The sequence below is a fragment of the Pseudophryne corroboree genome, chromosome 7, assembly GCF_028390025.1.
Source record: "Pseudophryne corroboree isolate aPseCor3 chromosome 7, aPseCor3.hap2, whole genome shotgun sequence".
NCBI lineage: Eukaryota > Metazoa > Chordata > Amphibia > Anura > Myobatrachidae > Pseudophryne > Pseudophryne corroboree.
In genome coordinates, this window is record NC_086450.1 from 1,938,302 (window position 1) to 1,965,001 (window position 26,700).

At 50.4% G+C, this 26,700-nt stretch overlaps 1 protein-coding gene across 3 annotated transcripts in view; it reads right to left on the minus strand.

Annotated features, from left to right (window-relative positions):
* Positions 1–26,700, minus strand: part of NBEAL1 (neurobeachin like 1) — a 410,517-nt gene that overhangs the window by 154,543 nt on the left and 229,274 nt on the right. For all 3 annotated transcript variants that reach the window (XM_063932593.1, XM_063932592.1, XM_063932594.1), the window contains 5 exons: positions 16,576–16,704; positions 15,371–15,676; positions 10,930–11,079; positions 8,403–8,560; positions 7,263–7,387 (listed from right to left, as the gene is read on the minus strand). In XM_063932593.1, coding sequence (XP_063788663.1) covers positions 7,263–7,387; positions 8,403–8,560; positions 10,930–11,079; positions 15,371–15,676; positions 16,576–16,704 — 868 coding nt within the window. The remainder of the gene's footprint in view (positions 1–7,262; positions 7,388–8,402; positions 8,561–10,929; positions 11,080–15,370; positions 15,677–16,575; positions 16,705–26,700) is intronic.

A 26,700-nucleotide genomic window follows, 5' to 3' on the forward strand; every position in this document is an offset into this window, starting at 1 on the left:
ACTCCATAATACTGCTACAGTGATCACAGGAACTCCATAATACTGCTACAGTGATCACAGGAACTCCATAATACTGCTACAGTGATCACAGGAACTCCATAATACTGCTACAGTGATCACAGGAACTCCATAATACTACTACAGTGATCACAGGAACTCCATAATACTGCTACAGTGATCACAGGAACTGCCATAATACTGCTACAGTGATCACAGGAACTCCATAATACTGCTACAGCGATCACAGGAACTCCATAATACTGCTACAGTGATCACAGGAACTCCATAATACTGCTACAGTGATCACAGGAACTCCATAATACTACTACAGCGATCACAGGAACTCCCATATACTGCTACAGTGATCACAGGAACTCCATAATACTGCTACAGTGATCACAGGAACTCCATAATACTGCTACAGTGATCACAGGAACTCCATAATACTGCTACAGCGATCACAGGAACTCCCCAATACTGCTACAGTGATCACAGGAACTCCATAATACTGCTACAGTGATCACAGGAACTCCATAATACTGCTACAGTGATCACAGGAACTCCATAATACTGCTACAGTGATCACAGGAACTCCCCAATACTGCTACAGTGATCACAGGAACTCCATAATACTGCTACAGTGATCACAGGAACTCCATAATACTGCTACAGCGATCACAGGAACTCCATAATACTGCTACAGCGATCACAGGAACTCCCCAATACTGCTACAGTGATCACAGGAACTCCATAATACTGCTACAGTGATCACAGGAACTCCATAATACTGCTACAGTGATCACAGGAACTCCATAATACTGCTACAGTGATCACAGGAACTCCCCAATACTGCTACAGTGATCACAGGAACTCCATAATACTGCTACAGTGATCACAGGAACTCCATAATACTGCTACAGTGATCACAGGAACTCCATAATACTACTACAGTGATCACAGGAACTCCATAATACTACTACAGTGATCACAGGAACTCCATAATACTGCTACAGTGATCACAGGAACTCCATAATACTGCTACAGTGATCACAGGAACTCCATAATACTGCTACAGTGATCACAGGAACTCCATAATACTACTACAGTGATCACAGGAACTCCATAATACTGCTACAGTGATCACAGGAACTCCATAATACTGCTACAGTGATCACAGGAACTCCCCAATACTGCTACAGTGATCACAGGAACTCCCCAATACTGCTACAGTGATCACAGGAACTCCATAATACTGCTACAGTGATCACAGGAACTCCATAATACTGCTACAGTGATCACAGGAACTCCATAATACTACTACAGTGATCACAGGAACTCCATAATACTGCTACAGTGATCACAGGAACTCAATAATACTGCTACAGTGATCACAGGAACTCCATAATACTGCTACAGTGATCACAGGAACTCCATAATACTGCTACAGTGATCACAGGAACTCCATAATACTGCTACAGTGATCACAGGAACTCCCCAATACTGCTACAGTGATCACAGGAACTCCATAATACTGCTACAGTGATCACAGGAACTCCATAATACTGCTACAGTGATCACAGGAACTCCATAATACTGCTACAGTGATCACAGGAACTCCATAATACTACTACAGTGATCACAGGAACTCCATAATACTGCTACAGTGATCACAGGAACTCCATAATACTGCTACAGTGATCACAGGAACTCCATAATACTGCTACAGTGATCACAGGAACTCCATAATACTGCTACAGTGATCACAGGAACTCCATAATACTGCTACAGTGATCACAGGAACTCCATAATACTACTACAGTGATCACAGGAACTCCATAATACTGCTACAGTGATCACAGGAACTCCCCAATACTGCTACAGTGATCACAGGAACTCCATAATACTGCTACAGTGATCACAGGAACTCCATAATACTGCTACAGTGATCACAGGAACTCCATAATACTGCTACAGTGATCACAGGAACTCCATAATACTGCTACAGTGATCACAGGAACTCCATAATACTGCTACAGTGATCACAGGAACTCCATAATACTACTACAGTGATCACAGGAACTCCATAATACTACTACAGTGATCACAGGAACTCCATAATACTACTACAGTGATCACAGGAACTCCATAATACTGCTACAGTGATCACAGGAACTCCATAATACTGCTACAGTGATCACAGGAACTCCATAATACTGCTACAGTGATCACAGGAACTCCATAATACTGCTACAGTGATCACAGGAACTCCATAATACTGCTACAGTGATCACAGGAACTCCATAATACTACTACAGCGATCACAGGAACTCCATAATACTGCTACAGTGATCACAGGAACTCCATAATACTGCTACAGTGATCACAGGAACTCCATAATACTGCTACAGTGATCACAGGAACTCCATAATACTGCTACAGTGATCACAGGAACTCCATAATACTACTACAGTGATCACAGGAACTCCATAATACTGCTACAGTGATCACAGGAACTCCCCAATACTGCTACAGTGATCACAGGAACTCCATAATACTGCTACAGTGATCACAGGAACTCCATAATACTGCTACAGTGATCACAGGAACTGCATAATACTGCTACAGTGATCACAGGAACTCCATAATACTGCTACAGTGATCACAGGAACTCCCCAATACTGCTACAGTGATCACAGGAACTCCATAATACTGCTACAGTGATCACAGGAACTCCATAATACTGCTACAGTGATCACAGGAACTCCATAATACTGCTACAGTGATCACAGGAACTCCATAATACTGCTACAGTGATCACAGGAACTCCATAATACTGCTACAGTGATCACAGGAACTCCATAATACTGCTACAGTGATCACAGGAACTCCATAATACTGCTACAGTGATCACAGGAACTCCATAATACTGCTACAGTGATCACAGGAACTCCATAATACTGCTACAGTGATCACAGGAACTCCATAATACTGCTACAGTGATCACAGGAACTCCATAATACTGCTACAGTGATCACAGGAACTCCATAATACTGCTACAGTGATCACAGGAACTCCATAATACTGCTACAGTGATCACAGGAACTCCATAATACTGCTACAGCGATCACAGGAACTCCATAATACTGCTACAGTGATCACAGGAACTCCATAATACTGCTACAGTGATCACAAGAACTCCATAATACTGCTACAGTGATCACAGGAACTCCATAATACTACTACAGTGATCACAGGAACTCCATAATACTGCTACAGTGATCACAGGAACTCCATAATACTGCTACAGTGATCACAGGAACTCCCCAATACTGCTACAGTGATCACAGGAACTCCATAATACTGCTACAGTGATCACAGGAACTCCCCAATACTGCTACAGTGATCACAGGAACTCCATAATACTGCTACAGTGATCACAGGAACTCCATAATACTACTACAGTGATCACAGGAACTCCATAATACTGCTACAGTGATCACAGGAACTCCCCAATACTGCTACAGTGATCACAGGAACTCCATAATACTGCTACAGTGATCACAGGAACTCCATAATACTGCTACAGTGATCACAGGAACTCCATAATACTGCTACAGTGATCACAGGAACTCCATAATACTGCTACAGTGATCACAGGAACTCCATAATACTGCTACAGTGATCACAGGAACTCCATAATACTGCTACAGTGATCACAGGAACTCCATAATACTTCTACAGCGATCACAGGAACTCCATAATACTGCTACAGTGATCACAGGAACTCCATAATACTACTACAGTGATCACAGGAACTCCATAATACTGCTACAGTGATCACAGGAACTCCATAATACTACTACAGTGATCACAGGAACTCCATAATACTGCTACAGTGATCACAGGAACTCCATAATACTACTACAGTGATCACAGGAACTCCATAATACTGCTACAGTGATCACAGGAACTCCATAATACTGCTACAGCGATCACAGGAACTCCATAATACTGCTACAGTGATCACAGGAACTCCATAATACTGCTACAGTGATCACAGGAACTCCCCAATACTGCTACAGTGATCACAGGAACTCCATAATACTGCTACAGTGATCACAGGAACTCCATAATACTGCTACAGTGATCACAGGAACTCCATAATACTGCTACAGTGATCACAGGAACTCCATAATACTGCTACAGTGATCACAGGAACTCCATAATACTGCTACAGTGATCACAGGAACTCCATAATACTGCTACAGTGATCACAGGAACTCCACAATACTGCTACAGTGATCACAGGAACTCCCCAATACTGCTACAGTGATCACAGGAACTCCATAATACTGCTACAGTGATCACAGGAACTCCCCAATACTGCTACAGTGATCACAGGAACTCCATAATACTGCTACAGTGATCACAGGAACTCCATAATACTGCTACAGTGATCACAGGAACTCCATAATACTGCTACAGTGATCACAGGAACTCCATAATACTGCTACAGTGATCACAGGAACTCCATAATGCTGCTACAGTGATCACAGGAACTCCATAATACTACTACAGTGATCACAGGAACTCCATAATACTGCTACAGTGATCACAGGAACTCCATAATACTGCTACAGTGATCACAGGAACTCCCCAATACTGCTACAGTGATCACAGGAACTCCATAATACTGCTACAGTGATCACAGGAACTCCATAATACTGCTACAGCGATCACAGGAACTCCATAATACTACTACAGTGATCACAGGAACTCCATAATACTGCTACAGTGATCACAGGAACTCCATAATACTGCTACAGTGATCACAGGAACTCCCCAATACTGCTACAGTGATCACAGGAACTCCATAATACTGCTACAGTGATCACAGGAACTCCCCAATACTGCTACAGTGATCACAGGAACTCCATAATACTGCTACAGTGATCACAGGAACTCCATAATACTGCTACAGTGATCACAGGAACTCCATAATACTGCTACAGTGATCACAGGAACTCCATAATACTGCTACAGTGATCACAGGAACTCCATAATGCTGCTACAGTGATCACAGGAACTCCATAATACTACTACAGTGATCACAGGAACTCCATAATACTGCTACAGTGATCACAGGAACTCCATAATACTGCTACAGTGATCACAGGAACTCCCCAATACTGCTACAGTGATCACAGGAACTCCATAATACTGCTACAGTGATCACAGGAACTCCCCAATACTGCTACAGTGATCACAGGAACTCCATAATACTACTACAGTGATCACAGGAACTCCATAATACTGCTACAGTGATCACAGGAACTCCATAATACTGCTACAGTGATCACAGGAACTCCATAATACTGCTACAGTGATCACAGGAACTCCATAATACTGCTACAGTGATCACAGGAACTCCATAATACTGCTACAGTGATCACAGGAACTGCATAATACTGCTACAGTGATCACAGGAACTCCATAATACTGCTACAGTGATCACAGGAACTCCCAATACTGCTACAGTGATCACAGGAACTCCATAATACTACTACAGTGATCACAGGAACTCCATAATACTGCTACAGTGATCACAGGAACTCCATAATACTGCTACAGTGATCACAGGAACTCCATAATACTGCTACAGTGATCACAGGAACTCCATAATACTGCTACAGTGATCACAGGAACTCCATAATACTGCTACAGTGATCACAGGAACTGCATAATACTGCTACAGTGATCACAGGAACTCCATAATACTGCTACAGTGATCACAGGAACTCCATAATACTGCTACAGTGATCACAGGAACTGCATAATACTGCTACAGTGATCACAGGAACTCCATAATACTGCTACAGTGATCACAGGAACTCCATAATACTGCTACAGTGATCACAGGAACTCCATAATACTGCTACAGTGATCACAGGAACTCCATAATACTGCTACAGTGATCACAGGAACTCCATAATACTGCTACAGTGATCACAGGAACTGCATAATACTGCTACAGTGATCACAGGAACTCCATAATACTGCTACAGTGATCACAGGAACTCCCCAATACTGCTACAGTGATCACAGGAACTCCATAATACTGCTACAGTGATCACAGGAACTCCCCAATACTGCTACAGTGATCACAGGAACTCCATAATACTACTACAGTGATCACAGGAACTCCATAATACTGCTACAGTGATCACAGGAACTCCATAATACTGCTACAGTGATCACAGGAACTCCATAATACTGCTACAGTGATCACAGGAACTCCATAATACTGCTACAGTGATCACAGGAACTCCATAATACTGCTACAGTGATCACAGGAACTCCATAATACTGCTACAGTGATCACAGGAACTCCATAATACTGCTACAGTGATCACAGGAACTCCATAATACTGCTACAGTGATCACAGGAACTGCATAATACTGCTACAGTGATCACAGGAACTCCATAATACTGCTACAGTGATCACAGGAACTCCATAATACTGCTACAGTGATCACAGGAACTCCATAATACTGCTACAGTGATCACAGGAACTCCATAATACTGCTACAGTGATCACAGGAACTCCATAATACTGCTACAGTGATCACAGGAACTCCATAATACTGCTACAGTGATCACAGGAACTGCATAATACTGCTACAGTGATCACAGGAACTCCATAATACTGCTACAGTGATCACAGGAACTCCATAATACTACTACAGTGATCACAGGAACTTACTAGGTATGCTGAGCAGCGAAATGCAGCAACACTCAGCATTACAGAGCAGCAGGGGCCCAGTGAGACGTCTCTAGTGTGTTGGGCACATTCTCAAATGAACGAAGGTGACATAACGCTATGGCCAGTAAATGACTCACCTTTGCGTTAGATCTATGTTTGGTTTGGTGTATGGACGGTGTAATGGTTAGCACTACTGCCTCACAGCTCTGAGGTCATTGGTTCAATTCGCACCACGGCCCTAACTGTGTGGAGTTTGTATATTCTCCCAGTGCTCCAGCTAACTTCCACACTCCAAATACATGCTGTCAGGTAAACCTGCTCCCAACAACAAATGATCCCTAGTGTGTAAGTGTGTGTACATGTGTGTGTGTGTGTGTGTATACATGTGTGTGTGTGTACATGTAAGTGTGTGTATGTGTGTAAGTGTGTGTGTGTACATGGGCAGACTAGATGCGCCAAGTGGTTCTTACCTGCCCTCACATTCTGTTTCTCACTCACCCAGGTTATCCCGCAGGTTACTGGCTTCAGAGTGAAGATCAAAGTTGTTGTTCTGCATCAGTTTGAGCCTCATGCGCGAGTAGTTTTCCACATGAGACAGCTTCCAGTGCTCCCAGTTCTCCTTTCTGACAACCAATAACAGTAGCGGAGTCAGCAATGACAGCAGAGGGGACGCGTGGCGAGATGGGACACAGGGGACGCGTGGCGAGATGGGACACAGGGGACGCGTGGCGAGATGGGACACAGGGGACGCGTGGCGAGACGGGACACAGGGGACGCGTGGCGTGACAGGAGACAGGGGACGCGCGTCCCCGGCGAGACAGGGGACGCGCGGCGGGACAGGGGACGCGTGGCGGGACAGGGGACAGGGGACGCGTGGCGGGACAGGGGACAGGGGACGCGTGGCGGGACAGGGGACGCGTGGCGGGACAGGGGACGCGTGGCGAGACAGGGGACAGGGGACGCGTGGCGAGACAGGGGACAGGGGACGCGTGGCGAGACAGGGGACGCGTGGCGAGACAGGGGACGCGTGGCGAGACAGGGGACGCGTGGCGAGACAGGGGACGCGTGGCGAGACAGGGGACGCGTGGCGAGACAGGGGACGCGTGGCGAGACAGGGGACGCGTGGCGAGACAGGGGACAGGGGACGCGTGGCGAGACAGGGGACGCGTGGCGAGACAGGGGACGCGTGGCGAGACAGGGGACGCGTGGCGAGACAGGGGACGCGTGGCGAGACAGGGGAGGCGTGGCGAGACAGGGGACGCGTGGCGAGACAGGGGAGGCGTGGCGAGACCGGATACAGGGGAGGCGTGGCGAGACCGGATACAGGGGAGGCGTGGCGAGACCGGATACAGGGGAGGCGTGGCGAGACCGGATACAGGGGAGGCGTGGCGAGACCGGATACAGGGGAGGCGTGGCGAGACCGGATACAGGGGAGGCGTGGCGAGACCGGATACAGGGGAGGCGTGGCGAGACCGGATACAGGGGAGGCGTGGCGAGACCGGATACAGGGGAGGCGTGGCGAGACCGGATACAGGGGAGGCGTGGCGAGACCGGATACAGGGGAGGCGTGGCAAGACCGGATACAGGGGACGCGTGGCGAGACCGGATACGGGGGATGTAATGGAACAGGTCACTCACCTGTCCGCCCAGGGTCCGCGCTCATAGGTGAGATATCTCTGTGCTGCATTCCACTGTCTTAGAGTGGCCGTGGATTGGCTGTGGATTTGTTTCAGCATACTGTTATAGCGCAGGTTCTCCTGACGCGCTTTCCTGTTAAATGGCTCCAGAAAGAATTCCTGAGTAACGCAACAGTGAAATTACCAATCACACAATAACCTCATGGTATACCTATAACGACTCGAAGTCACTAATTCACCATATTAATACAGGAGAACCCTCATCTATTTATATTAGATGAGATCCCCTAACTACATTCAGTGTACCTCACCCGCACAGCAGCCTGTGACCCACCCGCACAGCAGCCTGTGACCCACCCGCACAGCAGCCTGTGACCCACCCGCACAGCAGCCTGTGACCCGCCCCCCGCACAGCAGCCCGCGCCCCGCCCCCGCACAGCAGCCCGCGCCCCGCACAGCAGCCCGCGCCCCGCCCCCGCACAGCAGCCTGTGACCCACCCGCACAGCAGCCCGCGCCCCGCCCCCGCACAGCAGCCCGCGCCCCGCCCCCGCACAGCAGCCCGCGCCCCGCCCCCCGCACAGCAGCCCGCTCCCCGCCCCCGCACAGCAGCCCGCTCCCCGCCCCCGCACAGCAGCCCGCGCCCCGCCCCCGCACAACAGCCTGCGCCCCGCCCCCGCACAGCAGCCTGCGCCCCGCCCCCGCACAGCAGCCTGCGCCCCGCCCCCGCACAGCAGCCTGTACGCCTGCTCCATCCACGGGGTAAATTTACTAAGATGGGAGTTCTATTTAAGATGGGATGTTGCCCATAGCAACCAATCAGATTTCAGGTATTATTTTCTAGAGGGTGCTAGATAAATGAGAAGGATAATCTGATTGGTGGCTATGGGCAATATCCCATCTTACATAGAACTCCCATCTTAGTAAATGTACCCCCACAAGATTATTCAGAGAACAGCTAGGGCGAGCATTTGAGCTGATGGACTGTGCTAGCACGTTCGGTGGCTCATTAGGCAATGCAGGCTGACAGAATGTATAGACATGTGACAATATTACTCATTGCTATTGGGCTATGGTATTAAGTAACCCACTGCGTCATTTATATAATCAGCCTAAATGTTTTGGGACTGGACGGTCCTTTATTATAATATCCCTGACACACTGCAGCCTGCTCTGCTAGTGACTGCTGCCTCACCTGATCACCCTGTCCAATCAGCAGAGCGAGCGCACAGGGCAGCGGACAGAGCGCACAAGGCAGCGGGCACATGCAGGGCAGCGGACAGAGCGCACAGGGCAGCGGGCACATGCAGGGCAGCGGACAGAGCGCACAGGGCAGCGGGCACACGCAGGGCAGCGGACAGAGCGCACAGGGCAGCAGGCACACGCAGGGCAGCGGACAGAGCGCACAGGGCAGCTGGCACACGCAGGGCAGCGGACAGAGCGCACAGGGCAGCTGGCACACGCAGGGCAGCGGACAGAGCGCACAGGGCAGCTGGCACACGCAGGGCAGCGGACAGAGCGCACAGGGCAGCTGGCACACGCAGGGCAGCGGACAGAGCGCACAGGGCAGCGGGCACACGCAGGGCAGCGGACAGAGCGCACAGGGCAGCAGGCACACGCAGGGCAGCGGACAGAGCGCACAGGGCAGCTGGCACACGCAGGGCAGCGGACAGAGCGCACAGGGCAGCTGGCACACGCAGGGCAGCGGACAGAGCGCACAGGGCAGCTGGCACACGCAGGGCAGCGGACAGAGTGCACAGGGCAGCGGGCACACACAGGGCAGCGGACAGAGCGCACAGGGCAGCGGGCACACACAGGGCAGTGGACAGAGCGCACAGGGCAGCGGACAGAGCGCACAGGGCAGCTGACACACGCAGGGCAGCGGACAGAGCGCACAGGGCAGCGGACAGAGCACACAGGGCAGCTGGCACACGCAGGGCAGTGGACAGAGCGCACAGGGCAGCGGGAACACGCAGGGCAGCGGACAGAGCGCACAGGGCAGCGGGCACATGCAGGGCAGCGGACAGAGCGCACAGGGCAGCGGGCACATGTAGGGCAGCGGACAGAGTGCACAGGGCAGCGGGCACATGCAGGGCAGCGGACAGAGTGCACAGGGCAGCGGACAGAGCACACAGGGCAGCGGGAACACGCAGGGCAGCGGACAGAGCGCACAGGGCAGCGGGCACATGCAGGGCAGCGGACAGAGCGCACAGGGCAGCGGACACACGCAGGGCAGCGGACAGAGCGCACAGGGCAGCGGGAACACGCAGGGCAGCGGACAGAGCGCACAGGGCAGCGGGCACACGCAGGGCAGTGGACAGAGCGCACAGGGCAGCGGGAACACGCAGGGCAGCGGACAGAGCGCACAGGGCAGCGGGCACATGCAGGGCAGCGGACAGAGCACGCGCACAGTAAATTTGCATTTGAGAGTATAAAGGTGTTCTCTAGCATGTGGTGCAGTCTATGGGTCAGAATACAGAACACTGCATTAATAAGAGCTGGGAATGCTGGAATTCCTTGTGACCGTTACCTGGAATTTTAGCTTGTTTTCGCCGCGCTCTCTTTCACGTTTGTGAATATTCACCATCAGCGCCTCGTGGCAGTCCTTCCAATAGACAGCCATCTGCTCGTGACTTTTACTGTATGTGTCCGTCTCATACTGCTTCATATAAGGTATGATCTGCGGGGAGAGGAGAGCACACATGTATGCAGCAACACACTGAGTGACGTTCCCCTCGCACAGTGACACCCCTTTCACACCGACATAGCCGGGTCACCCCGGGGAATGTGTACACAGGTGATTCCCAGGTGCAACCCGGCGTGAGACCCCTTTCACACCGACATAGCCGGGTCACACCCGGGAATGTGTACACAGGTGATTCCCAGGTGTGACCCGGCGTGAGACCCCTTTCACACTGACATAGCCGTGTCACCCCGGGGAATGTGTACACAGGAGCTTCCCAGGTGCGACCCGGCGTGTGACCCCTTTCACACTGACAACAGCCGGGTCACACCGGGGAATGTGTACACAGGTGCGACCCGACGTGAGACCCCTTTCACACTGACATAGCCGTGTCACCCCGGGGAATGTGTACACAGGAGCTACCCAGGTGCGACCCGGCGCGAGACCCCTTTCACACTAACAACAGCCTGGTCACACCGGGGAATGTGTACACGGGAGCTTCCCAGGTGCAACCCGGCGTGAGACCCCTTTCACACTGACAACAGCCTGGTCACACCGGGGAATGTGTACACGGGAGCTTCCCAGGTGCAACCTGGCGTGAGACCCCTTTCACACTGACAACAGCCTGGTCACACCGGGGAATGTGTACACGGGAGCTTCCCAGGTGCAACCTGGCGTGAGACCCCTTTCACACTGACAACAGCCGGGTCACACCGGGTAAAGTGTACACAGGAGCTTCCCAGGTGCAACCCGGTGTGAGACCCCTTTCACACTGACAACAGCCTGGTCACACCAGGGAATGTGTACACGGGAGCTTCCCAGGTGCGACCCGGCGTGAGACCCCTTTCACACTGACAACAGCCTGGTCACACCGGGGAATGTGTACACGGGAGCTTCCCAGGTGCAACCCGGCGTGAGACCCCTTTCACACTGACAACAGCCTGGTCACACTGGGGAATGTGTACACAGGTGATTCCCAGGTGTGACCCGGCGTGAGACCCCTTTCACACTGACAATAGCCGGGTCACACCGGGGAATGTGTACACAGGTGATTCCCAGGTGCAACCCGGCGTGAGACCCCTTTCACACTGACAATAGCCGGGTCACACCGGGGAATGTGTACACAGGAGCTACCCAGGTGCGACCCGGTGCGAGACCCCTTTCACACTAACAACAGCCTGGTCACACCGGGGAATGTGTACACGGGAGCTTCCCAGGTGCAACCCGGCGTGAGACCCCTTTCACACTGACAACAGCCTGGTCACACCGGGGAATGTGTACACGGGAGCTTCCCAGGTGCAACCTGGCGTGAGACCCCTTTCACACTGACAACAGCCTGGTCACACCGGGGAATGTGTACACGGGAGCTTCCCAGGTGCAACCTGGCGTGAGACCCCTTTCACACTGACAACAGCCGGGTCACACCGGGGAATGTGTACACAGGAGCTTCCCAGGTGCAACCCGGTGTGAGACCCCTTTCACACTGACAACAGCCTGGTCACACCAGGGAATGTGTACACGGGAGCTTCCCAGGTGCGACCCGGCGTGAGACCCCTTTCACACTGACAACAGCCTGGTCACACCGGGGAATGTGTACACGGGAGCTTCCCAGGTGCAACCCGGTGTGAGACCCCTTTCACACTGACAACAGCCTGGTCACACTGAGGAATGTGTACACAGGTGATTCCCAGGTGTGACCCGGCGTGAGACCCCTTTCACACTGACAATAGCCGGGTCACACCGGGGAATGTGTACACAGGTGATTCCCAGGTGCGACCCGGCGTGAGACCCCTTTCACACTGACAACAGCCTGGTCACACCGGGGAATGTGTACACGGTAGCTTCCCAGGTGCAACCCGGTGTGAGACCCCTTTCACACTGACAACAGCCTGGTCACACTGGGGAATGTGTACACAGGTGATTCCCAGGTGTGACCCGGCGTGAGACCCCTTTCACACTGACAACAGCCTGGTCACACCGGGGAATGTGTACACGGGAGCTTCCCAGGTGCGACCCGGCGTGAGACCCCTTTCACACTGACAACAGCCTGGTCACACCGGGGAATGTGTACACAGGTGATTCCCAGGTGCAACCCGGCATGAGACCCCTTTCACGTGACATAGCCGGGTCACACCGGGGAATGTGTACACAGGAGCTTCCCAGGTGCAACCCGGCGTGAGACCCCTTTCACGTGACATAGCCGGGTCACACCGGGGAATGTGTACACAGGTGATTCCCAGGTGTGACCCGACGTGAGACCCCTTTCACACTGACAACAGCCTGGTCACACCGGGGAATGTGTACACGGGAGCTTCCCAGGTGCAACCCGGCGTGAGACCCCTTTCACACTGACAATAGCCGGGTCACACCGGGGAATGTGTACACAGGAGCTTCCCAGGTGCGACCCGGCGTGAGACCCCTTTCACACTGACAACAGCCGGGTCACACCGGGGAATGTGTACACAGGAGCTTCCCAGGTGCGACCCGGCGTGAGACCCCTTTCACACTGACAATAGCCGGGTCACACCGGGGAATGTGTACACGGGAGCTTCCCAGGTGCAACCCGGCGTGAGACCCCTTTCACACTGACAATAGCCGGGTCACACCGGGGAATGTGTACACAGGTGACTCCCAGGTGTGACCCGGCGTGAGACCCCTTTCAGACTTGCGGCCTGACCCGGCATATTACCAGGATGGTGATATACCCGCTGACGCTACCGGCGGCTGCATTTGGAGATGATCATCTCCGAGCACCGCCTCCTCCTATGCAGAGAGCGGGTGCCGGGTTCACACTGCACGCATCCCGGGACGATTCCGGCTTCAACCCAAGTCATGACCTGGGATGAAATGCTGGGACGATGGACCCGGGATAGTCTTTCAGGACCCTTTCACACTGATGCGCGTTCATGTGCAATAACCCGGGAAATATCTGTCAGTGTGCAGGGTATAACTGCCCCCTGATTACTATGTACAGTAGAGCAGGGGTCTATTACTCTCTTCTCACTGACCGCCTATGGGTGTACATTAGGGTGGTCGCAAGAAATCAATGTCCGAATATCTTTGATGCGAATCCCTAGAAAGTTGCCAATTGGTGTAAAAATTAGATTGTCAAAGTTTCAGGTGGATCAGATAACGCTGAGGCCTCATCAGCCCTAAAGTATTAAAAAACAGCTATTTTACTAAAAATAATCGGGAGTTTTCCACTATAAAATTAGAACGGTTTATCCTAGAAATGTGGGTTTTAACGTTATCCGTTAATTTTTACACCAATTGGCATTCCCGTCAAAGATACGACAACAAAAAATATTTCCCCCTATGTCTTGAAACTACCCTAGTGTACATGGCCAAACCCATCACCCCGGAACCTCTAATCTATTACACTGACGACCAACACGGGCAGGCCGGTAGCACAACATACAGTGCATCCGGAAAGTATTCACAGCACTTCACTTTTTCCACATTTTGTTATGTTACAGCCTTATTCCAAAATGGAATAAATTCATTTAATCTCTCAAAATTCTACACACAATGGTGGTTATTCCGAGTTGATCGCTAGCTGCATTCGTTCGCTGTGCAGCAATGAGGCTAAAAATCGGCACTTCTGCACATGCGTATGCGGCGCAATGCGCACGCATGAAGTACTATTACAACGAACAATGTTGTTTAACACAAGGTCTAGCGAAGCTTTTCAGTCGCACTGGCTGCCGCAGAGTGATTGACATGAAGTGGGCGTTTCTGGGTGTCAACTGACCATTTTCAGGGAGTGTTCGAAAAAACGCAGGTGTGCTAAGAAAAACGCAGGCATGACTGGGCGAACGCAGCGCGTTTGTGACGTCAAAACAGGAACTGAACAGTCTGAAGTGATTGCAAGCGCTGAGTAGGTCTGGAGCCACTCTGACACTGCACAAAATAATTTTGTAGCCGATCTGCGATCCTTTCGTTCACACTTCTGCTAAGCTAAAATACACTGCCAGTGGGAGGCGGCATAGCGTTTGCACGGCTGCTAAAAACTGCTAGCGAGCGATCAACTCGGAATGACCCCCATTACCCCATAATGACAAAGTGAAGAAGGTTTTTTGTTGTTGTTTTTTGCTAATTTATTAAAAATAAAAACGTGTGGAAAAAGTAAGATCTGTGAATACTTTCCGGATGAACTGTACATCCTCATACATCTCTTTCTGTTCTGCACTCATGCATGTAGTGAATGCGTGTCACATTCCCGGGCCGCGCCTATAATAACGTAGTACCAGTAGCGTATCACAGTAACCGCACATTTCTATATACTCACATATTTATCTATAAAGATTCTCCATTCCTCGGAGTCGCAGTATTCCTGGAAGTCCTCAAACAGCGACGGGTTACCATTAGTGATGGGAAGGGAAGGCAGGTGGAGATTCATGAAGAGCAGCTGGTAGATTTTGGACACCAGCGTCCTCACAATGGGGACGAGGAAGGAGTAGGTCTCGGATCTCTCCCGTATGGATTTGCTGAGGATCCCTTCCAGCTTCCCCAGCAGGAAACACGCCTCCTCCTGGTTCTCTATCACTTTAGTCTGCAACAAGGTGTTCAGCTTTGCCGTGGCCATGGCGCACACCTGCAGTAAGACGAGCGTCAGAGTTACGCTGCACAAAGGGGAGTTCTCTGTGGCAATAGTTATTCTGTACGGGCTGTGGACATTATCACACGTGTCAGTCGGCATCTCCAGGAAATAAGTATTTCTCAGCGTGTTACACTAAGAGGGTCAGGGAGGCGACTGGTTCTCACTACTGTAGTAGTGGTCTATCGGATTAGCCGGTATCCAAAGCAGCTACAAAGTTACGTGATCAGGAGGAACACATACCAAGGCTTCCAGATTACTCAGGTCCTGTGACCGTAGGTGCTCCACAGAGCATATATAATACAGGTAAGAAAAATAAATGCAGCAAAGGATATTTAGGGTCCTGATCGTTACAGAGTGTTGTGTTCTTGTCTCACTCAGGAGGGGGATGTATCACGTAGCAGAAGTGGTTCCAGGGCCGATGGTGAGACCTGGTGGTGGCAGCAGTGTACCCGCCCACTGCACAGTGGGTGGAGTCAGTAACAGACGGTTACTGATGATGGTGAGGGAATCCCTTATTGCCCAGGTCCCGGTAGACCCAAACAAATCTGCGATCGCTTGGTGTGGGTAGCAAGGTGCATCCGGTCACAAATAAACAATCTCTCTTTGATTCACAATTAATTTTTCCAGCCTTGCTTCTCCTTTTAACTGCCTCATATTTCTAACGTATAAACTGAGAACATTACACCAAGATGGTTACAGTCCTTGTCTATAAACATGTGGACGTGGAGAGAAGTCTCCATATATGGACACAGTACATGGTGTTCCTGTGATTCTGCTGCTGGAAACGTCTTCTACCGACCATCCAGAGAATCTGTGCCGTCATAAAGCCCCTAACTCCAGTCTCACAAAGCTAAGCGTTACACGAAGAAATATTAGTAATATATTCCACAAACCTGTAGATTGTCCTGAGCGATGAAGCCAAGCAGCAGCCGAAACTCCACCTGGGAAAGGGCGGCTGATTCTAGGCCAGCTGGGTACCACACGGACAGACTGTCCATCAGAGTCACTATCTCCTCCAGCAGCTGCAGAGTAAATCACAATAACATGATATAAAGGGGTTATTACACGCTGCCTGCATGTGCCCATTACTGCTCCATGTCACCTATACAGGGTAACACAAAGACACCTGCATGTTATATAATAAGATTTTACTTACCGATAAATCTATTTCTCGTAGTCCGTAGTGGATGCTGGGACTCCGTCAGGACCATGGGGAATAGCGGCTCCGCAGGAGACAGGGCACAAAATTTAAAAGTTTGACCACTAGGTGGTGTGTACTGGCTCCTCCCCCTATGACCCTCCTCCAAGCCTCAGTTAGGATACTGTGCCCGAACGAGCGTACACAATAAGGAAGGATATTGAATCCCGGGTAAGACTCATACCAGCCACACCAATCACACCGTACAACTTGTGATCTGAACCCAGTTAACAGTATGACAAACGTAGGAGCCTCTGAACAGACGGCTCACAACAATAACAACCCAATTTTTTTGTAACAATAACTATGTACAAGTATTGCAGACAATCCGCACTTGGGATGGGCGCCCAGCATCCACTACGGACTACGAGAAATAGATTTATCGGTAAGTAAAATCTTATTTTCTCTGACGTCCTAGTGGATGCTGGGACTCCGTCAGGACCATGGGGATTATACCAAAGCTCCCAAACGGGCGGGAGAGTGCGGATGACTCTGCAGCACCGAATGAGAGAACTCCAGGTCCTCCTTAGCCAGGGTATCAAATTTGTAGAATTTTACAAACGTGTTCTCCCCTGACCACGTAGCTGCTCGGCAGAGTTGTAATGCCGAGACCCCTCGGGCAGCCGCCCAAGATGAGCCCACCTTCCTTGTGGAATGGGCCTTGACAGATTTAGGCTGTGGCAGGCCTGCCACAGAATGTGCAAGTTGAATTGTGCTACAAATCCAACGAGCAATCGTCTGCTTAGAAGCAGGAGCACCCAGCTTGTTGGGTGCATACAGTATAAACAGCGAGTCAGATTTTCTGACTCCAGCCGTCCTTGAAATATATATTTTCAATGCTCTGACAACGTCCAGCAACTTGGAATCCTCCAAATCGCTAGTAGCCGCAGGCACCACAATAGGCTGGTTCAGGTGAAACGCTGAAACCACCTTAGGCAGAAAGTGAGGACGCGTCCGCAGTTCTGCCCTGTCCGAATGGAAAATCAGATATGGGCTTTTATACGATAAAGCCGCCAATTCTGACACTCTCCTGGCTGAAGCCAGGGCCAGTAGCATGGTTACTTTCCATGTAAGATATTTCAAATCCACCGATTTGAGTGGCTCAAACCAATGAGATTTGAGAAAATCCAAAACTACATTAAGGTCCCACGGTGCCACTGGGGGCACAACCTGGGGCTGTATATGTAGTACTCCTTTTACAAAAGTCTGGACTTCAGGAACTGAAGCCAATTCTTTCTGGAAGAAAATCGACAGGGCCGAAATTTGAACCTTAATGGACCCTAATTTGAGGCCCATAGATAATCCTGTTTGCAGGAAATGTAGGAATCGACCCAGTTGAAATTCCTCCGTCGGGGCCTTCCTGGCCTCACACCACGCAACATATTTTCTCCAAATGCGGTGATAATGTTGTGCAGTCACCTCCTTCCTGGCTTTTACCAGGGTAGGGATGACCTCTTCCGGAATGCCTTTTTCCCTTAGGATTCGGCGTTCAACCGCCATGCCGTCAAACGCAGCCGCGGTAAGTCTTGGAATAGACACGGTCCCTGCTGAAGCAGGTCCCGTCTTAGAGGTAGAGGCCACGGATCTTCCGTGAGCATCTCCTGAAGTTCCGGGTACCAAGTTCTTCTTGGCCAATCCGGAGCCACGAGTATCGTTCTTACTCCCCTTTGCCGTATAATTCTCAGTACTTTTGGTATGAGAGGCAGAGGAGGAAACACATACACTGACTGGTACACCCATGGTGTTACCAGAGCGTCTACAGCTATTGCCTGAGGGTCTCTTGACCTGGCGCAATACCTGTCCAGTTTTTTGTTGAGGCGGGACGCCATCATGTCCACCATTGGTCTTTCCCAATGGACCACAATCATGTGGAAGACTTCTGGATGAAGTCCCCACTCTCCCGGGTGCAGATCGTGTCTGCTGAGGAAGTCTGCTTCCCAGTTGTCCACTCCCGGGATGAACACAGCTGACAGTGCTAACACATGATTTTCTGCCCAGCGGAGAATCCTTGCAGCTTCTGCCATTGCCCTCCTGCTTCTTGTGCCGCCCTGTCTGTTTACGTGGGCGACTGCCGTGATGTTGTCCGACTGAATCAACACCGGCTGACCCTGAAGCAGAGGTTTTGCCAGGCTTAGAGCATAGTAGATTGCTCTTAGCTCCAGTATATTTATGTGAAGAGACGTCTCCAGGCTTGACCACACGCCCTGGAAGTTTCTTCCCTGTGTGACCGCTCCCCAGCCTCTCAGGCTGGCATCCGTGGTCACTAGGACCCAGTTCTGTATGCCGAATCTGCGGCCCTCTAACAGATGAGCACTCTGCAACCACCATAGCAGAGACACTCTTGTCCTTGTGGACAATTTTATCCGCTGATGCATCTGCAGATGCGATCCGGACCATTTGTCCAGCAGATCCCACTGAAAAGTTCGTGCGTGGAATCTGCCGAATGGAATCGCTTCGTAAGAAGCTACCATTTTTCCCAGGACTCTTGTGCATTGATGCACAGATACTTTTCCTGATTTTAGGAGGTTCCTGACTAGATCGGATAACTCCCTGGCTTTCTCCTCCGGAAGAAATACCTTTTCCTGAACAGTGTCCAGAATCATCCCTAGGAACAACAGACGTGTCGTCGGGATCAGTTGGGATTTTGGAAAATTCAGAATCCACCCGTGTTGTTGGAGCACTACTTGGGTTAGTGCTACTCCGACCTCCAGCTGTTCTCTGGATCTTGCCCTTATCAGGAGATCGTCCAAGTAAGGGATAATTAAGACGCCTTCTCTTCGAAGAAGGATCATCATTTCGGCCATTACCTTGGTAAAGACCCGGGGTGCCGTGGACAATCCAAACGGCAGCGTCTGAAACTGATAATGACAGTTTTGGACCACTAACCTGAGGTACCCTTGGTGTAGGAGGGGTACCTTGACTATCACCTGCTGAGAATACAGCTTGTGAATGGCCTCCAATACCGTCGCCCTGTCGGAGGGAGACGTTGGCAAAGCAGACTTTAGGAAACGGCGAGGAGGGGACTTCTCGAATTCCAACCTGTAACCCTGAGATACTACCTGCAGGATCCAGGGGTCCACCTGCGAGTGAGCCCACTGTGCGCTGAAATGTTTGAGGCGACCCCCCACCGCCCCTGAGTCTGCTTGTAAGGTCCCAGCGTCATTCTGACGCCTTTGTAGAAGCCGGGGAGGGCTTCTGCTCCTGGGAAGGAGCTGCTTGTTGCAGTCTCTTACCCTTTCCTTTGCCTCGGGGCAAATAGGAATGTCCTTTTGCTCGTTTGTTCTTATAGGAACGAAAGGACTGCGGCTGAAAAGCCTGCGGCTTTTTCTGCTGGGAGGTGACCTGGGGTAAAAAGGTGGATTTTCCGGCCGTTGCCGTGGCCACCAGATCCGATAGACCGACCCCAAATAATTCCTCCCCCTTATACGGTAATACTTCCATATGTCGTTTGGAATCCGCATCACCTGACCACTGGCGCGTCCATAAACTTCTTCTGGCAGATATGGACATCGCACTTACTCTTGATGCCAGAGTGCAAATATCTCTCTGTGCATCTCGCATATAAAGAAATGCATCCTTTAACTGCTCTATAGTCAGTAAAATACTGTCCCTATCCAGGGTATCAATATTTTCAGACAGTGACTCCGACCAAGCCACGCCAGCACTGCACATCCAGGCTGAGGCGATTGCTGGTCTCAGTATAACACCCGTATGTGTGTATATACTTTTTAATGTATTCTCCAGCCTCCTATCAGCTGGATCCTTGAGGGCGGCCGTATCAGGAGACGGTAACGCCACTTGCTTTGATAAGCGTGTGAGCGCCTTATCCACCCTAGGAGGTGTTTCCCAGCGCGCCCTAACCTCTGGCGGGAAAGGGTATAATGCCAATAACTTCTTTGAAATTAGCAGTTTTCTATCTGGGGTAACCCACACTTCATCACACACTTCATTCAGTTTCTCTGATTCAGGAAAAACTATCGGTAGTTTTTTCACACCCCACATAATACCCCTTTTTGTGGTACTTGCAGTATCAGAGATATGCAAAGCCTCCTTCATTGCCGTGATCATATAACGTGTGGCCCTACTGGAAAATACGTTTGTTTCTTCACCGTCGACACTGGATTCAGTGTCAGTGTCTGTGTCGACCGAATGAGGTAAAGGGCGTTTTACAGCCCCTGACGGTGTCTGAGACGCCTGGACAGGTACTAACTGGTTTGCCGGCTGTCTCATGTCGTCAACCGACTTTTGTAGCGTGCTGACACTATCCCGTAATTCCATAAACAAAGCCATCCATTCTGGTGTCGACTCCCTAGGGGGTGACATCACCATTACAGGCAATTGCTCCGCCTCCACGCCAACATCGTCCTCATACATGTCGACACACACGTACCGACACACAGCAGACACACAGGGAATGCTCTGATAGAAGACAGGACCCCACTAGCCCTTTGGGGAGACAGAGGGAGAGTTTGCCAGCACACACCCAAGCGCTATAAATATATATAGGGACAACCTTAATAAGTGTGTTCCCTTTATAGCAGCTCAAGTATTATAAATATCGCCAATAAGTGCCCCCCCTCTCTGTTTTTACCCTGTTTCTGTAGTGCAGTGCAGGGGAGAGTCCTGGGAGCCTTCCTCGCAGCGGAGCTGGGCAGGAAAATGGCGCTGTGTGCTGAGGAGAATAGGCCCCGCCCCCTTTTCGGCGGGCTTCTTCTCCCGGTTTTTTTGGAACCTGGCAGGGGTTAAATACATCCATATAGCCCCAGGGGCTATATGCGATATATTTTAGCCAGAATAGGTATATTACATTGCTGCCCAGGGCGCCCCCCCCAGCGCCCTGCACCCTCAGTGACCGCTGGTGTGAAGTGTGCGGAGAGCAATGGCGCACAGCTGCAGTGCTGTGCGCTACCTCATGAAGACTGAGACGTCTTCTGCCGCCGGTTTCTGGACCTCTTCTCTATTCGGCATCTGCAAGGGGGTCGGCGGCGCGGCTCCGGTGACCCATCCAGGCTGTACCTGTGATCGTCCCTCTGGAGCTAGTGTCCAGTAGCCTAAGAAGCAAATCCATCCTGCACGCAGGTGAGTTCACTTCTTCTCCCCTAAGTCCCTCGTTGCAGTGAGCCTGTTGCCAGCAGGACTCACTGAAAATAAAAAACCTAACAAACTTTTTCTAAGCAGCTCTTTAGGAGAGCCACCTAGATTGCACCCTGCTCGGACGGGCACAAAAACCTAACTGAGGCTTGGAGGAGGGTCATAGGGGGAGGAGCCAGTACACACCACCTAGTGGTCAAACTTTTAAATTTTGTGCCCTGTCTCCTGCGGAGCCGCTATTCCCCATGGTCCTGACGGAGTCCCAGCATCCACTAGGACGTCAGAGAAAAAGGGGTTATTACATTGTGCCCATTACTGCTCCATCTCACCTATACAAGGTAACACAAAGACACCTGCATGCTATATAAAGGGGTTATTACATTGTGCCCATTACTGATTCATGTCACCTATACAGGGTAACACAAAGACACCTGCATGTTATATAAAGGGGTTATTACACTGTGCCTGCATGTGCCCATTACTGCTCCATGTCACCTATGCAGGGTAACACAAAGACACCTGCATGTTATATAAAGGGGTTATTACATTGTGCCCATTACTGCTCCATCTCACCTATACAAGGTAACACAAAGACACCTGCATGCTATATAAAGGGGTTATTACATTGTGCCCATTACTGATTCATGTCACCTATACAGGGTAACACAAAGACACCTGCATGTTATATAAAGGGGTTATTACACTGTGCCTGCATGTGCCCATTACTGCTCCATGTCACCTATGCAGGGTAACACAAAGACACCTGCATGCTATATAAAGGGGTTATTACATGCTGCCTGCATGTGCCCATTACTGCTCCATGTCACCTATACAGGGTAACACAAAGACACCTGCATGCTATATAAAGGGGTTATTACATGCTGCCTGCATGTGCCCATTACTGCTCCATGTCACCTATACAGGGTAACACAAAGACACCTGCATGTTATATAAAGGGGTTATTACATTGTGCGTGCTATGCTGCCTGCATGTGCCCATTACTGCTCCATGTCACCTATACCGGGTAACACAAAAGACACCTGCATGTTATATAAAGGGGTTTTCTTTTTCATCCACTAGGGGTCACTGGAGTACTCTTGGGATATGGACGGCTTCCGTAGGAAACAGCACTGAATATTTAAATTTAGAACACTCCACCCCTCCATATCCCCGAGTACCTCAGTGTTTTTTCTGTGCTCGAAGCAGTAACAGCTCTGTGGCTGAGTCCACAATTACTTTGAATTTTATTTTTATTTTTTTAGAATATTTATTCTATTTTATATACTTCCCTTTCCCCCTTCCAAAAGGCAGGGTCAGGGATAGTGCAAGCTGCTGATAGCAGCAGGGGCGTGTCGGTCCTCACTGAATGAGCACCCTCACAGCCACACACACACAGATCTCCTGCACACAGGCTGGCCGGCGCTTGTACAGAAGCCCCGTCGGAGCCTCATCACAAGCAGGAGTGCAGGTATGTGAGCGGGGCGGTCAGCTCCCGCTGCCGCCCCGAGGTGTGGGTACAGTGATTCAAAGGGATCCCTCTACTGACGGCCGCCCGCCGCCGCTGCTCCGGCCGCCGCTTCTCCGAGCCCGCCCGCTGCTCCGGCCGCCGCGTCTCCAAGCCCCACCGCTGCTCAGGACGCCGCTCCTCCAAGCCACCGCTGCTCTGCCCCTCTACTCATAGCGCTTCACAGCGCGCTCCCCGTCCCGCTTCCAGGTTTCCGCTGGCGGCCCCACACTACCCGCTGCCCGGCCCGCACTGCATACGCAACGGAGCAGACAGGGGCGGGGGGGTCATTACAGGGGCTATTAATTAAGCAGCAGCATCAGCAGTATGATCCAGATATTTATATATAAAGCTGTTTTATGCTGACATGGATTTTTTACACAGGCTGTTTATAATATCAGTTATATATAGAAACTGCACTGTGATTATATGTGAGAGCATGGCAGCCATTTTAACCATGCTTCCTGTGTCTTCCTGCTGTGATTCCAGAACGTTCCAGTACTACATCTCTACTCCACCGGAGGCGCAGGGGTGTTAGTGGGAATTTGGGATCACATTTCATAGTACTGGCCACGTGTACTGCACTTGGCCAGATATATATATTGAGACACCTTACTACTATTTTACATAGTCGTGCAAGTGTCTGGTTTTTTGTGTATGGTCTGTCGCTATAATGAGTAAGGCACCAGCAAAAACTAAAAAGCATAATTGCAAAGTCTGTAGCAGTGTGTTACCGGATGGATCTACCACATGTACAGTATGTTTTGTGGATTTGGTTCAGAATACAATTTCTGCTCCAGTTTTACAGCCAATTTCCTCCCCGACCCCTCCTTGGGAAATGCTAGCCAATGTACTGGCTGGGTTGCAATCAGAATTGGCCGCCGCTCGACAAGAGCGGGAAACGGCAAGATCTGAGTCTAGGGTGAGACCGCCAGAACTACCGGAGGCGTCAAAGCCTTGCGAAAGGTCCAAATCCATTTTGGGAAGACGGGATACATTTCATATGTCTTATGATTTACCAGTTTCTGCTATGTTGCATTCTGACGATACCATGCCAGACCTCACGGAACAAGATGAGGGTGAGGAGGGCGAAGTGGAGTCAGATAGTGAGGATTTTAACAGCTCCGGCATTGATAATCTCATCAGAGCGGTGCGTCAGTCTCTGAGGTTTACTGAAACTGAGGAGCCTCTCACAAATGATCAGGTCGTATTTACTAAACGACAAAGAACTCCAATAAGTTTTCCTGTCTCCGAATCTCTTAATCAGATGTTAGTAGAAACACGACAGAATCCAGATAAACGGTTTTCTATACCTCGCAGATTTAAGTCTAGTTACCCGTTTCCAGACTCGGTAACATGTACATGGGAGAATCCACCAATAGTTGATTCGTCAGTATCGAAGCTTACCAAGAAATTAACCATACCAGTGCCAGCGGCTACTACGCTTAAAGACCCTTCAGATCGCAAGATAGAAACTATGCTAAAGTCCATGTATGTAGCAGCAGGAGTGATGCTGAGACCTGGATTGGTTGGCATCTGGGTCACTAAGGCGCTCATAATATGGATTACAGAACTCAAATCTGCTTTACATGACGAAAACCTGATACTTCTTGCAAATCAAATGTGTGAGGCGGCAGAGTATCTCTGTACAGCTTCTACTGACGTCTGTCAGCTCACTTCTCGTATTTCATCGTCGCTAGTTACGGCACGACGAGCACTCTGGCTGCGTGCTTATCAAGCGGAGGCAGAGGTCAAACGAGGTATAGAGGCGTTGCCTTACGATGGCAAGAAGTTGTTTGGTCCTGAATTGGACGCATGGATTGCTGAGGCTACGGGAGGTAAGTCTGTTTTCTTACCATTGCCTCCACCGGTATCAAGAAGGAGGTACGCTGGACCTTCGTTCAAATCTTTTAGACCTCAGTCCTTTCGAGGACGTGGCAGAGGAACAGCCACGCCTGCTAGACGTGGCCGTGGTTTCCAACAAACCAACACAAGTCGCCAGGACGCTAAGGTCACCGACAAACCAGTGGCATGACGGGCTACCAGCCCATCTCGGTTCTCCGATTGTGGGAGCACGCCTTCAGACGTTCCATTTGGCGTGGTTCCACACATCCGCGGATGGGTGGATCCGCAATTTAGTGTTAAAAGGTTACAAAATAGAGTTCGACTGTCTTCCGCCTCTGCGGTTTTTCAAGACAGGATTGCCTCTGTCGGACGACAAGAGGGCGGTTCTGCAAATTGCCATTCAGTCCCTACTGGATTCGGCAGTTTTGATTCCGGTCCCTGTACATCAACAGGGTCAGGGTTATTATTCCAGTCTGTTTGTGGTACCGAAGCCGGATGGCTCAGTCAGACCAATATTGAACTTAAAGGGTCTCAATCAGTACGTAACTTACTACAGATTCAAGATGGAGTCTCTGCGTTCCGTGATTGCGGGTTTAGAGCCAAAGGAATTTATGATTGCGCTAGATCTCAAGGATGCGTACTTACACATTCCAATTTGGCAGCCTCATCAGAAATTCTTGCGGTTTGCAATACGCCAGAACCATTACCAGTTGCAGGCTCTACCGTTTGGCCTGTCGTCAGCGCCTCGGGTATTCACCAAAGTGATGTCTGTGATGATAGCTCATCTCAGATCCCTGGGAGTGACAATAGTTCCGTATTTAGACGATCTGCTCATCAAAGCTCCGTCTCAACAGATGCTTCTCCAACATGCGCTGCTAACGTACAATGTACTGGTTCACCACGGTTGGATTGTCAATTTCAAGAAATCACGTCTAATTCCGTCTCAACGCCTTCAATTCCTAGGTATGATTATCGATACGGTCAATCAAAGAATTTACCTACCACAACAGAAAGTACAGATTCTACGCCATCTAGTACAATTAGTGCTCAAGCCACGCACAGTGTCTGTACACTTGTGCATTCGCCTCTTAGGCACAATGGTGGCAGCTTTCGAAGCGCTTCAGTTCGGAAGATTTCACTCGCGTCCATTTCAACTGAATGTGCTCGCCCAGTGGTCGGGCTCGCATCTGCAGATTCACCACAGGGTGAGGTTGTCGCCAAGGGCAAGAGTGTCTCTGCTCTGGTGGCTCAAGGAACACAATTTAACCGCAGGGAGACGGTTCGGAGGCTGGAATTGGATAATTCTAACGACCGACGCCAGTCTCAGAGGTTGGGGAGCGGTAGTTCAAAATTGTCAGCTTCAGGGTCTCTGGGCGGATC